The sequence below is a fragment of the Podarcis gaigeae genome (genome assembly GCF_964106915.1).
Source record: "Podarcis gaigeae genome assembly, chromosome: 7".
Classification (NCBI taxonomy): domain Eukaryota; kingdom Metazoa; phylum Chordata; class Lepidosauria; order Squamata; family Lacertidae; genus Podarcis; species Podarcis gaigeae.
The window spans coordinates 88849600-88864599 of NC_139683.1; the positions used below are offsets into that span (position 1 = coordinate 88849600).

The 15000-nt window shown below is 45.1% G+C and overlaps 1 protein-coding gene across 3 annotated transcripts in view; it reads left to right on the forward strand.

Annotated features, from left to right (window-relative positions):
• Positions 1-1555: 1555 nt before the first annotated feature.
• Positions 1556-15000, forward strand: part of SLC24A3 (solute carrier family 24 member 3) — a 161377-nt gene continuing 147932 nt past the window's right edge. For 2 of the 3 annotated variants that reach the window (XM_083748635.1, XM_083748636.1), the window contains exon 1: positions 2069-2362. In XM_083748635.1, the coding sequence (XP_083604761.1) occupies positions 2218-2362 (145 nt within the window). In that variant the 5' untranslated portion in view covers positions 2069-2217. Of the gene's footprint in view, positions 1582-2068; positions 2363-15000 lie in introns of those variants that run through there. The other variant, XM_083748637.1, reaches the window with a different exon arrangement.

A 15000-nucleotide genomic window follows, 5' to 3' on the forward strand; every position in this document is an offset into this window, starting at 1 on the left:
AATATAATCTCTTGGATTGTTAATATTTAAATAGCAAGAGGGCTATAAAAAGATTCTATGAATATAGATGTTATGCTGAATATTTTAAAGACAGGCTTTAACCATCTGTTGGCCAGCACTGCTTACTATGGTGTCTTTTTAGATTGTGGTGGATCCCTGAGGAAGAAATGCTGCTTGAAACATATTGGGGGAATGTGTTTAGAAAAACTTTGAAGAAAAAGGAAAGTATAACAAACAACAACTTTGATTTACTGCCTTCTCAGTGTGTTTCTGAGCACAATTCAAAGTGTTGGTGCTGATCTTTAAAGCCCCAAACAGTCTCAGCCCAGTATACCTCAAGGAGCGTCTCCACCCCATCACTCAGCCCAGACACTAAGGTCCTCTCCCAATGGCCTTCTGGAGGTTCCCTCCCTGGGAGAAGTGAGGTTACAGGGAACCAGGCAGAGGGTAGCGGTAGCCTACCCTGTAGAATGCCCTCCCATCACATGTCAAGGAAATAAACTATCTGACTTTTAGAAGACATCTGAAAGCAGCCCTGTTTAGGGAAGCTTTAATGTTTGATGCTTTATTATGTTTTATATATTCTGTAAGCTCCCCAGAGTGGCTAGGGAAACCCAGCCAGATGGGTGGGGAATCAGAATCATCATCACCATCATCATCCTCTACTCAAGTTGCTGATGTCAATGAATCCATATTGATAATTTCTCATGTTTTATTCATATCAAAATCCAGTTTCAAGGTGTCAGTATTCCATCTTTGTGTCTGAGGCTTCCTTATCCACCCTATTTTTCCAAGAGGAAAACCCATGCCCGCCCTGTGGAGACAGGCTGGTCCGAGCCATTAGGTTGCTCCAGGAACCTGCTGCACGTGTGACTGCAGCTGCAGGACCCCCTGGGACAGCATGGAGGATGCTAAGGAGCAACCGCCAGCTCTGTGAGAGTTGACGCCCCACATCCTCTTTGCCACTGCAAGGCAATCCAGCCATACCACTTAGATCCCCTGCCTGTTTCACGGGTAATGTTAGGGGCTGCCCAGGTCCTGGGTCTTTTGTTCTTGACCCTTCCTGCTCTGTTTTAATAGATCGCTAAAAATATTTTTATATCTTGATTTTAGTCTGTGAATCGCCCTGAGACCCTGGGTATAGGGCGGTATATAAATTCTAATTCTAATAATAATATTTATACATATTTATAAATACTGCCTGGGTGCAGTGCTAGTGAGACTTCCACCCTCCAGCCATGTTGATGCAAATTGTATGCAAATCTGTGTCCTGAGCCTGTGCTCCCCGTCATTTACACCCCCACCAACATCCCTCGCTGTTTCATGTAATAGTCCTCAAAGAATAGACACATCTCTTGGATCTGCTTGTGCCAGTTGTACCAGCCCTGATCTGGAGGGAAGGAAATCTTACCTTGTAAAAAATCGCTCGCTCTCGGGATTTTTCCCCCAATGGCCAATGCAGAATTCATAAAATGAAATGTTTTAAGGGCTCAGCTTTGCCACCTTTACCACACCTGTTTAGCGGGGAGTGGGTCACCAGGACTGGTTCACACGTGCAGCTGATGACAGCAACATCAGACGGTGCGTGAACGAGCCAACCCTGATCTAACACCACGGACAGAATTCTTGGATCTCCACTGCCCGCTTCCCCTTTCCCGAACACTGGTCGGCCGAGCGCTCACACGTTCAGCCTCCCGCCGACCCCAAATGGCGAGCAAGCAAGGCGTGTAGCGGGTTGCGAGGGGAAAGGGGCGGCCGGGACGCCTCCCGTCTCGGTCCGAAACCCATCCGGGGCCAAGCCAGGGCGCGCGGGGGACACATTCTGGCTGCCGGCACTTGGGGTCCCCCAAGCTCTGCCCGGCGCTGCTCCATCTTCCAGGGCGGGAAGGAGACCCGCGCTAAGCTCTCGGCCAGGAGCTGCGGCGGAGGCCGCGCTTGCCAGACGCCGCGGAGGCGAAGCGACCCCCGTCTCTGGGTTGGGGCTGCCGGGCCGGCCGAGCGCTCGCCCCCGCCGCGGAGCCCTGCCCAGGGCGCAGCGCCTCGCCCCCGCCCCGCCGCCGCCGCGCCGCCTGGCGCTCTCCTGCCGGCCGCGGCGCGGGGAGGGAGGCGGCGCCGAGGCGAGGCGGCACTGCTGGTCGCTCCCGGCAGGCAGGCAGGCGGGCAGGCAGCGGCGCTTGTGGGCTGGCGCTCCGGGCCGGCGCTGCGGGTCGGGCCGAGATGCTGCTGCCGAGCAAGAGCCCCGCTCGCCGGCGGAGGAGGGAGCGGCTGGCCGGCCAGCTGGGGCTGCTGGCCTCGCTGCTGCTGCTGCTGCTGGCGGGCGCCTTGGTGGGCCAGCGGGCGGCGCGCCCGGACGTCGCGGCCGGTGAGTGGGGGGCGCGGGGGGCGCGGGGTCCTGGCGGCGAGAGGCTCCCCCTCTCGCTTGCCCTCCCTGGCGGGGCGCGGGGCTCTGCCCGGATTCGTCCTTCCGCCGGAGAGAGCGGCGGTCCCCTTCCGGCTGCGCCTTAAGTTTCCCCGCGGGCTGGGAGCGGAGTCCTCTGCCCCACGGCTTCTGCCCGAAGGGGGCTGTGGAGGGGCAGCCTTCTCTGTGGGGCTGGACAGAGGGAAACACGACCCCGCCGTCCACGAGGCAAGGAGACAATCTCAGGGGGACAGATTGGGGGCAGATCGGACCCATGGCCCCTCCCCGAAGAACAGCCCCCATTCCTTGCCCCCTGGCCTGCGCCCCCTGTGGATGCCGCTCAGTAGGAGGCGAGTCTCCATTGGGGTTTCCACCTGAAATGAAATCTCTTGAGCTGCTCCTGCCAAGTCTACCTTTCTTCCCACTAGCTGATTGTGAAAAGTAGTGTACAGAAAAGGCAGGATTTGGCTGGGATCACAGTAGTTTCAGTGGCCTGATTAAACACACCTAAGGCTGGGTTGGACAGCGGCCAGCCTGCATATACCCCCATTCAAAGAAGGGCCCTGGTATGTGATTTGATACATGTATTTAAGGTGCCTACAAATATACCTGGGAAAGCCAAGCTGTCTTGTACAGAGTCAGCCAAACAATCCGTCTAGCTGAGCATTGTTGGCAGTGACGGAGGTGGCTCTCCAGGCAGGGACCTTTCCCATTCCTACCTGGGGGGCCCCCAGTGTTGCCAGTCTAACAGAGTTCAAAGGTGGGCAAATTAAAAGGGCCTCCAATGCGCAAACAATTTCATGTGGGCACTGGTGGATCCTTTGGGGTACCTGGCCCCAAACTATTCAAGGCCTTAAAACTCGCACTTTGAACTGGGGCCAGAAATGCACTGGTGAGAAGTGCAGCTGGCATAGAATAGGCATAATATGTTCTAATCACCTGGTCCCAACAAGCACATGAAGGGATGCATTTGCACCAGCTGAGATTTCTGGATCGTCTTTAAAGCTGGCCCGTTGTAAAGTGCATTACATCCACAACTAGCCTGGATGCATGGCTGCAGCTGTGTCCACCCTCCAGCCTAAGATGGCAAAAGTCACTTCTGAATGCTGCCTGCACAGGTCTTGAATCCAGAAGTAACCCCCTCCCCCCGCAAATGTGGTCCTTCAGATGGAGTGGATTCCCCTCCAGAGCCAGTGACACCTCTTCATCCAGATCAGCCAGTTTCCCTGCCCATAGCACCTCTGCCTAGATTAGGCTTCAGCATATTCATCCTCATCCATCCCAAACCCGCCTCCAGACACCTGTCTGTTCAAGAGTGTCACTGCCTCCCTGCAAAAGGTGAAAGAGAGTCCACCCCACAGGCTGCAGTTAATGGAAGCAAACTTTTCTCCTCTATAACTGACAACCTGTCAGTTTCAGGGGCCACTTTTCAGAGCCAGTCTCCATTGGTGAATGTGGGTTACTGTTCTGTGTTGTGGCAGCAGCTGGATATTTTCTGGAGTTGCAAATGTTACTGTTTAGCTACAGTTGCATAACTCTAGTGTAAAGGCTGTTCGTTAGAGTTCTTTTGTAATTTCCTCTGTTGGATTTTGTGAAGGGAAAGGCTTTTTGCAATGTACCACCTATCTTTGTGGAAAGGAAAATCCCTCTGGCTTCAGCTATTGTCTATTTCTTCAATACAATGAGAGTCACTGACTCAGTGCACAGTTCTGGATTTTTGTAGGAAGATAATGAAATGTTTGGCTTTGGGAAAGTGAACTGACTGACAGTTTAATATCTTCATGTTGCAGTAGGATACTATCAAGCAATGCTGGGAATATGTTAAGAGGATTTTTTAAAAAAAGAAGATATACAATCACTTTGATGCTTAATTTCAGACACCTTTGGATTCTTCTTTCGAGTCACAACCACAAAATGTATTGAACATGCTATCTGCCAAATCCTGGCATGCAATCCATACTTGCATTGGAAATTAGGATGTGTAAGGCTAATCTACAACTGCACAAATAATAGCTGCAGTGATACAATAGAGTACTGTATACACTCCATATTGATTTATAAAAGGGTTATTTGTACAAGGAAGGTTCATATACCCCTGTGCATGCAAGAAACATGCAAGGGGGGCATGTGAGTTAGTCCTTCCTTCTGATGCTGACATGCCTGGTGGCCACATACCCATAGAGCCCCTTCTCCCAGTCATCAGATTGGCAGATTTGGGGGTATGGCTGCCATGTGTGGTGGAGGGAGGGCTAGCCCACAGAGCCCCAACCCCTTTTGTTTGTTCCTTGAACGTAGTAAGTAGAGTACACATGCCATCTGAAAACCCTTGAAATTACCAGGAAATGAAGCTTGCGTTCTGCAAGCACAGATGATGTTTCTATCTACGTCTTGTTGTCTCCTTCTCCTTGTGCCCTCCATCTTTCCCAACACCAGGGTCTTTTCCAGGGAGTCTTCTCTTCTCATGAGGTGGCCAAAGTCTTGGAGCCTCAGTTTCAGGATCTGTCCTTCCAGTGAAGACTCAGGGCTGATTTCCTTCAGAATGGAGAGGTTTGATCTTCTTGCAGTCCATGGGACTCTCAAGAGTCTCCTCCAGCACCATAAGTCAAAAGCATCAATTCTTCGGCGATCAGCCTTCTTTATGGTCCAGCTCTCACTTCCATACATCACTACTGGGAAAACCATAGCTTTAACAATATGGACCTTTGTCAGCAAGGTGATGTCTCTGCTTTTTAAGATGCTTTCTAGGTTTGTCATTGCTTTTCTCCCAAGAAGCAGGCGTCTCTTAATTTCGTGGCTGCTGTCACCATCTGCAGTGATCATGGAACCCAAGAAAGTAAAATCTCTCACTTCCTCCATTTCTTCCCTTTCTATTTGCCAGGAGGTGATGGCCATGATCTTCGTTTTTTTGATGTTGAGCTTCAGACCATATTTTGCACTCTCCTCTTTAACCTTCATTAAAAGGTTCTTTAATTCCTCCTCACTTTCTGCCATCAAGGTTGAGTCATCTGCATATCTGAGGTTGTTGATATTTCTTCCGGCAATCTTAATTCCGGTTTGGGATTCATCCAGCCCAGCCTTTCGCATGATGAATTCTGCATATAAGTTAAATAAGCAGGGAGACAATATACAGCCTTGCTGTACTCCTTTCCCAATTTTGAACCAATCAGTTGTTCCACATCCAGTTCTAACTGTAGCTTCTTGTCCCACAAAGAGATTTCTCTGGAGACAGATGAGGTGATCAGGCACTCCCATTTCTTTAAGAACTTGCCATAGTTTGCTGTGGTCGACATAGTCAAAGGCTTTTGCTTAGTCAATGAAACAGAAGTAGATGTTTTTCTGGAACTCTCTAGCTTTCTCCATAATCCAGCGCATGTTTGCAATTTGGTCTCTGGTTCCTCTGCCTCTTCTAAATCCAGCTTGCACTTCTGGGAGTTCTCGGTCCACATACTGCTTAAGCCTGCCTTGTAGAATTTTAAGCATAACCTTGCTAGCGTGTGAAATGAGTGCAATTGTGCGGTAGTTGGAGCATTCTTTGGCACTGCCCTTCTTTGGGATGTAGACTGATCTTCTCCAGTCCTCTGGCCACTACTGAGTTTTCCAGTATATGGTTCGGAATAATACTTAGGATAAAGTTTATGTAATCTTTTAAGACACTAACTATAATGCCATTGAGACTTGATGAGGTATCAACTTACACAAAAGAACATGCACATTTGCAGATTTTATTTGGCCCATTCTATCCCAAATCAAACTCAATTAAATAAAGTAAACATGTGCTTCAGTCTTTGAAACCTCCATAGCTATTGGTTATAACAGCTCCAGCTTTATTTCATTGAAATGAGTCTTCCCTAATGGGTGTCTCAGTTACTATGCGGTGTGTTAGATTCAGACAAACCCCAGATCTCAAGACGAAGCAGGAGGCCTTAGAGATATTTTGAGTTTGTCAGAGGTGATGCAACATCTCTACAATGTTGGTGTGAGACAAAGAAGGGACCCCAAAGAGATCCAGGCATCAAAATAATGCTACAGAGAAGCATCTGCTGAATCTTTAAGCTTTACCCTAATGCCATAACACCTGGGTGCAATGATAGTGGAAAGGAGAGCAAACACCAAAGCGGAGATAGGATGTGAAGGAAAAGCTCTGTTGTAGCTCACAGGTGTGTCTTGTAATCGAAGGGAATGCCTGGGCCATTGCTCTCCAATCTCAGTGTTTCACAGGGAATGGAGCAGATTTGTGAGAATGAAACTTATATCTCTAAGCTTCTGGAAGATGCCAGGTTGAGGAGATGGCGAGAGAGCTCCTCTGTGATTATGATTAGTGGGAATCTTTTTTTTACCTAGAAAATGAACCCCTTCTAGTTTTTCTCACCTCAAAATCAACTTTAAAGGTGCCTAACACAAAACCCCCTTGATTTATTTTTTTTGCAGCATGGCAGGTTTCTTACCCAAAGATACAACTGTGATGTTTTCCAACCAATTGCCCACAAATCCCATGTGGAGATCAAGCAATTTCTTTTGCTTTTTTAAAGGAATATTTTTATTAACTTTTACATTTCAAATTAGACATCTTTTATTATACCATGTGTTCATTAACTTCACTCTCTCCCCTTCCAAGGTTCATTTGACTTATCCACCATTCCTGCATATTTTAATATATCCATCTAATTTAGTTTCCCTATCTTACATCAGTTCAAAATATACTGTTGAATTACTTTAATACTGCCAGTATTTTTAACTGTGCACATTTTTTTTCAATAACTCGACAAAAAAATTACATTCTTCTTTAAATATCTGTTCTTCTTGTTCTGTTTTTCTATTTGTTAGACCTGCTAATTCTGCATATTCTATCATCTTAAATTGCCAGTCTTCCTTACTATTGACCTCTCTTACGTTCCATTTTTGGGCTAACAAAATCTGAGCAACTGTTGTTGAATATGTGAATAAGTTCTTCTGACTCCTGGGAACCTTAATCAGAACAATTCCTAACAGAAATGCTTCTGGGTTTTTTTTTGGGGGGGGGGGGAAGTTGTTTTAAATATTTTTGTTCATCTCATTATATATCATTTCCCAATATACTTTCACTTTTTTGCATGTCCACCATATATGGAAAAAAGTTTCTTCTATTTCTTTGCATTTCTAACAAAAGTCCAATTCCACATTATACATCTTAACCAATCTAATCTAAGTTAAATACTATCTATGGATCATTTTCATATAATTCTCTTTCAGTGTGTAGCATGCAGTAAATTTCAGATCATTCTTCCAAAGTTTCTCCCAGAGGTTTAAGTTTATATTATATCCTATATCCATTACCCAGTGGGTCATTGATGCTTTAACCAACTCATCTTTTGTTTCCTGTTCCAATAATAGTTTATAGATTCTGGACAATAATTTTTTCTTGTTCATAAATAACTCTTTTCAAATTGTGAGCTTTGGTCGAAAAAGCCATTTTTCTTATCTAATTTAAAGATATCATGTAATTGGTGATACTGTATCCAATCAGTAAATTGGCTTCTTACTTCTTCCAGTGGTTTCAATCTGGGTTCACTCCTTGAAAAGTCAAACAAATCTTTATAGACCGCTCACTGTCTATCCATCTTTATTCTTTTGATTGTAATTGTTTCAATTGGTGACAACCATGGAGTGCTTTTCTTTTCAACAAATGTTTGTGTTTCTCCCAGACTCTGTACAAATTTCTCCTGATACCATGGTTCATAAAACTCTTATGTACAGTGGTACCTTGGGTTACATACGCTTCAGGTTACAGACTCCGCTAACCCAGAAATAGTACCTCAGGTTAAGATCTTTGCTTCAGGATGAGAACAGAAATCGTGCTCTGGTGGTGCGGTGGCAGCAGGAGGCCCCATTAGCTAAAGTGGTGCTTCAGGTTAAGAACAGTTTCAGGTTAAGAACAGACCTCCAGAACAAATTAAGTTCTTAACCCGAGGTACCACTGTATTTTAAAGCAATTTCTTTTGCACCCACCTCCAATGGGGTGCTTGCAAGAAACTGCAGCTGGAAATTGGTAACCTTGCTAGCAAATTTAATCCAATTATGAAAAAAAAGTATAGATAATTCATTCTTAGAAGAAAACCCATATTTTACAGATATCCAGCACAAATGCCCTTGAATCTGTTTGCCTGTAATCTGGCAGGCTTTATCTCTGAAGGATTCTACTATGCCTTCAAATTTCGCCCTCTTTGGGTGTGGGGAACAAAATAGACTTGGGCTTCTGAGCTGAATCTGGCAACCTCCAGACTGGTCAGCTCAATTGGGTTGCTCTACAAAGTGCTGAGTTGGGGTCGGTGCCCATGCCCATCAGATCATAAGGCATTGTGGAATGTTTATGTACATTCCAGTTGCTCAAAAGATATTAAAACTCTACAGTAGTTCCCAAGGCCGAGGGATAAGGCAGTGTGCTGTTGGCAGAAAATAATGCAGCAGAGAAAGAAGTAGGGAACACAATCACAGCGTTGGTCAGCTGTGTCTGTATATTTCAGGAGTGTGAGCATATTAGTATTGCATGTAAGTTGTGTATGTGAATGTAGATATGAAAAACACATCTACAAATTTCACGTCTCTTCACTTTGGGATTTTTGTGTAAAAAATGTGTTAAAGACTAGTCTTCCTATCTTTCTTTGAAAACTGAGGCAATGATCCATTCAAAGTTAAATGCATCCACATTTCATTGAATTTAGTTGGAGAAATGTAAGTACTTGTTTAATTTTTCCCATTTAAACAAATAAAATAAAAATGCTTATCTTTGGCTGGGCTTCTTTGATGTTCTTTGGTACATTGTTTTCCCCCTCTCTCAAAGTTATTGTACAAGCCTTCCAGTCTAAGAGAAGAATCCAGGGTTAGAAAAGTCAGGGATAAAAGCATGGTTATAAATACACATAGATCACTTGTATCTGTGCAAAGGACTTCCCTTGTGAAAGATGTGCAGAGTACTTTCTGTTTTTGTTAGTTACTTACTTTACTACTACTGAATTGCAGCTATCTCTGGGGAAGGCCATGGAACAGAGTGCATCAACACTACAAAGCCATTTCTAGATAAGGAAGAAATTCAATGATCTTTCGCCAACTATGTAGGGCAATGCTCTCTCTGATCTCTAGGTGGATTTTCCATGTACCGGCTCCCTGTAGCTTTCCCCATTTTGATGTCAAAAGATGTTTTAGGAATGAAGCAGAGGCAGGTGAGAATTCTGACCTTAGCTTGTGTAGGTTCTGTATTTTGATTCTCTGTGCTGTATAGGTTTTGATAGTTTTGGGTGAAGCCTTGTGTCTGTACTTTGCTAAATCTTAGCTTCTAAGTTTTTTTTAATCCGTCTTACAAGAGGATTTTAAGATAGGAGAGTTAGCCCACCAGCCTCCTGCATCTAAAACCAATTATAAAAAAAGTCAACAACTTTGGTTGGCCCTCACGGTCCTTTCACTTCATCAAATCTGGCCCTCTTTGAAAAAAGTTTGGACACCACTGCCTGAGATGGTTGGGTGCCTTCCGGCAACTCCTGCAGCCCAGCTGGTGCCAAATGTCCTGCTCTGCTTTCCTTTGGACACATCAGCCAGGCCGAGAGAGGGGAGTCTTGTCATATGGGCTGCCCAAGACCTCCATACACGCTGCCTCGGCTTGTGTCCTGGAGAGGTCACTTCAGTGCTGCTAACACAGTAATTTGATTTCACCCTGGGATGTGCACTCCTTAGTGTTTCGTGACAGATGGACGCCAACAACAAATTGAAGTCGGTGGGAAGAAAATTTATTGCACCACGTCTGGGTCTGGAGTCAAGGTCTGCTGTTGGCTGGAATGTGGCATGGGCTGAAGGAGTATAGCAGGTTCAGGGACCTGTGGCCCTCCAGATGTTGTTGGACTACAGCTCCTATCATCCCTGATGCTAGCCGCGGCTGATGGGAGTTCGAATCCACCATCTGGCATCTATCATGGGGGTGGCATACCTAGTGTTCTGCTGGCATGGAGGGGCTCTCACCAATCCTAAAGCCCCTAAACCAGCGTAACTCCAGAACAGGGATTGTGTGCTTCTAGTCAGCATATCGAATAACACTCCTTTTAAGCAGTAAGGTTGTGAATTTTAATTACCAGGGATGCAACGGAGAGATATTGCACAGATTTCCATTTTAGGGCACAGAGCAAGCAAATTGGGTTCAGTTGGGAGGAATTTTCACTCACAGCTTTTAGTATCTGTTCTGTGACATGTGTTCACTAAAAAAGCAGACACACATCAAGATTTTAAAGGAATTTGCAATGAAAAATGATGTCTTCATAAAGTATATATTACTTCCTAGCATCACTAAGGGTTATCTGTATGCTACAATAAAGTATTAACAATATTTCTACACCAAGACGACACAAATCCTGCATAAAGAAAAGCTGATGTCTTCATACATTAGAATTTAAAAGCTGGACTCTCTGACTGGTAGTGATCCTCCCAGTCTCTCAAGCAGAAATATTGCATTGTCCTGTAACTGTTGATACTTAACAGGAGGTGGGACTGTCTACATTCAAAGGCAGGGCTCTGTCACTCATTCCTGCACACCTGAAGGAAATCAAGCAAATATGTCTGTTTATTCTGCACCATTTCTTCTAATTTTGCTAGTCCTGGAGAGAGGCATGAACTGCCCTGAGTGTGGTATAGAAGTTCAATAAATAATAAATAATGATAACTGTTCACTAACCCTCTGCTCCTGTCCAGTTGAAATCTTACCTCTGACAATTCAGATGACAAAATCATCCCACGAAAACTGGAGGAAAGAATTGAAGGCTGCTCATGCTAGGATATAAACATTGCATACCAGAATCCTCCTGATCATGGAAGTTAGATGAGCCAGTCCAATGCCATTGCCTGCTATAAAGGCTGCACTCCTTCTGTGACCCCTTGAAGCAAGTCATTACTCTGTCTCTGGCACTTCTAAATAGTTCCTTAGCTTGCTTCCTTGTTTATCTTCCTGCTTGGTGGTTCCTACATCAAGCTCTTGGCCCTTCAGCCATGGAAACTACAGCATTGGCTTGGCCTTGTGTTGGGCTAAAAGCTGCCTCTCGGATGGCTGCCTCTGCTTCCCGGCACCTGCAACTTATGTAGCTTGACAAATTGAGATGCTCCAAGACCAACTATTGAATCCCAACCTTTTACTTTTGTTAAGCTGACACAACCATAAAATTTACAGTCATTATCTAACGAGTAAAGGTGGTGAAGACAGCAAACCAAGTGGACGGGGACAAACAAAAGTCAATAGCAACTGATCCATTAATCTCTTCAAATGTCTCGTAGACTTTTTTGAAACCTAGGAAGTGGATCATAAATGGATATGACCTGACAATGTATTTTGCAGAGTGGGAGCAAAGGCTGCAAAAACAATACCCTATCACAACCTCACCATTCTTCATCTTTTGTTTATGCAACTTTGAACAAAAATGCCCCAGCCAAATTTGAAAGGGGTGTGTTGCATGCGTGAGTGTGCATATGTTTTGTGCCAGGAGCATCATCCATGGGGGACTTAAATTGCAGACCTTCTAAGAGCTGAGGTGGAGATGGGCTACTAACAATACCCCTCAATTGTAACTTTCTTCCTTCTGAAATTTGATAAAGACCCAGTTAAGTAGTTCCTGCAGAACCATCTTACTCAGCAAGCAGTTAGTGGCTGCAGGTCAGCAGGATTTTTTAAATTAAAGATCTATTTAAATATAGTTTACGTGGGTTTTATTATATAGTAAATGTTTTTACTTCAGCCAGCTGGAGTGATTTTCTCTGCAAGTAGACAGTGTGTGTCTCACCCTCAGAGGGAGAAAAATAATTTGTGTTCTATTGGAATCTGCCCCAAAAAATCTGCCCCCAAAATGCAATGGATATCCTTGAAAGGAAACGCACACTTGCAGAGCAGCTGAAAGAGACACAATAAAGATTATGCCAATCAAGCAAACAGACTGGAAAGGACATGATGGTCACTGTGAATCCTACATCCCAAGGAGCAGATGGACAGATTCTTGCAATCTAAGCGTGACACTGCAAAGCTGCATCAAAGAGACTGCAAGGGGGCTTGTAGTGTAGGTGTATCCGCAGAGATGATGATGGGAAAGAGAGGGGCTGGAGCGGCTTTCCAGGGGGAAAGAGGAACAAGAAAGGACAAGCTTGTGTTCTATCCAAAGAAAGACACTGGTAATTTCAGGCCAGCGAGTTACAACATCCCAACCCCTTCTCCTTCCTAGTTGCACAGTGGACCAGTTTATGCTCATAGAATAGCACCCACTCTAATACAGTCAGCAACATTCATAATGTGGGAAGGTGGTTCTGTACTTGTTGTTAGTCAAGGTGCCATGAATTCAGAGATTTAGAAGGAGGCTGAAGTTGGAAAGACTCTAATGCATCTAATCCCAGCATCTCCCCAGAAGGCAAAATAGGGACATGGACCAGGAAACAGGGACTGTCCCTGGTTAATAGGCCATATGGAGCATAAGGAAATGCAGCGTGTGGGTGAGTTATTCACATCGGCTGCTTCCATATCAAGCAATGTACTTTTGAATTGTACTGTTTATTTATCATATTTATAATGCAATCACACATTATGTACTCATGGATTTTTTAGTCATGATGATGCACACAGGAATGAGCCTTGTGAGTGGCAGATGTAAACCTTGATTGACACAAGGGTGGGATGAGCTCTGGCTTGCTTGACCTAAAATGAAGAACCGGCCGACAAATTTGTGGAAGTTCTTTTTCCTTCTTGATCTCAGCAGGACTGCAATTTGACACACACTCTGAATGTGCACAAACTCTTCCATGCAACTGGGACGCGTGTTACACGGGCCGTGTACAGTTGGGGCACCTGATCATGTGTGTGCCTATGCATGTCCAGATGCCAGGTGTCAAACACGACTTTCCCAGTGCACGCACAGAGGGTCTCTGAAGCTCTTAGAGCTGAATTGTCTCTTTGCAGCAGCCTCGAGGCATCAGCTGTGTTGCACCAGGAGGCCTCTTGGCAAAGACTAAGCAGCCACACCTTTATATTTTGGGGCTAGCTTGAAGTGGTCCCCAGTTAGGTTTCTGTCCTTAGATGTGACTCCCACCGTTGTCTGCCAGTCACAGCTTCGTATTACAATGCTTTCAGGTTGTGAAGTGCAAAATGTTCCCATGTGACAGAAAAAACTTTTCTGCTGCACTAGGTGGAGTAACTGCTCCTTCCCCCGCCACCAAAACATGGACTTCCTGCCAGGAATGTGCACAGCCAGGATGCTAAAAGCTGTATGGTGATCATTGATTCTCAGATCACCACTGACAAGTATTTGATTCAAAATGGATGTAGCATTATCTGTTCTGCAATTCACAAACATAAAACCACAGCCATAATAATGGCAGTAATAGTGTTTCCTCCAACTATGTGGTAGGTAACTGAGAGTCCTCTAAAACAACCGGAGGAATTATAGTAACATAGAAGTGGCAATGTGTTGTTCTGAATTCCTTTTCAAAAGTAGCATCATAGAAAAGTTGTGTTTTCTGTTGACGAGGAGGATTGTAGGGCCAGAGATGGACATGGCGCGCAAGGAATCTGCATGCTTTCATTGGGAACTGTGGCTCACAGCTTGCTAGTGATTTCCTAACATTTAAATGTGTTATTGAGTAGGAGTGCAATGCTAGAAGACCACAAAATTACGGTGGCAAAAATGTAAAAACACATGTTTGGAATTTGTGGGCTATATAAATAGGTTTTAAAAATCTGCAGCATGCCATACCATCAGGTATCAAGGGAGAAGTTAAAGAGCTTGTAGCTGTAATATGGGTCCTTTGTTAATTTAATCCATGCCCTTATATTCAGGTCACAAGAGTTGCTGGAGGGCATAAGCTTGAGGCAGCGTAGGATTCAAATTTGTGTTGTCTGTTAGATATATCCACTTGGACATCTCATTGCCATCTCAACATGTTGAAGATAAAACCATTTATCTTGCCTCCTAAAATGGCTTTCCAACTCCTCTCAGTATTGTCAGTAGTACCATCCTTCACATCTGTTTGTCAAGCAGGCTGGCTTAGCTGCTATCCCTTGACTCTTTTCTCTTGTTTGCTTCCCCCATTCAATCTGCTGCCAAGTCATGCTGCTTCTCCCTCTACAACCTTGCAAAACTCCCACCCATTCCTTCTTGTGCCTTGGCTAAAATTGGTTCGTCCTCTGGTGGTCATCTGCACTTTGACTGCTGGAACATTAATCTGCCTGACTCTTTTCTTTCATGCCTCGGTTTTCCCAAAGCACCCCTCTCTCCCATCCCTCTGGCCATGTGACCTCTTTTAGGTTCCTTCACTGGCTCCTCATCCCCAGCCAGAACCAAGCCAATCGTCTTCTCCTTCCTGCTAAAACTATCCACATCTTTCACGTCTCCCCACTCCAACTCACTCCTATCTCTTGGCTCCTGTTTTATGTTGTGTAGTAGAAATGTTACTTGTTTTGTCCACCAAGTCCAGGATCGTCTGCTGTGAGTAGCTTCAGCTCTCCAAGATCTCAGATGGCAGAGCAGTCTTGGCCATCATCTACTGCCTGATTTTCCCCCATTTTCACCTGAAGAAACCAGGAACTGAACCCTGGGCCTTCTCCATCCACAGAG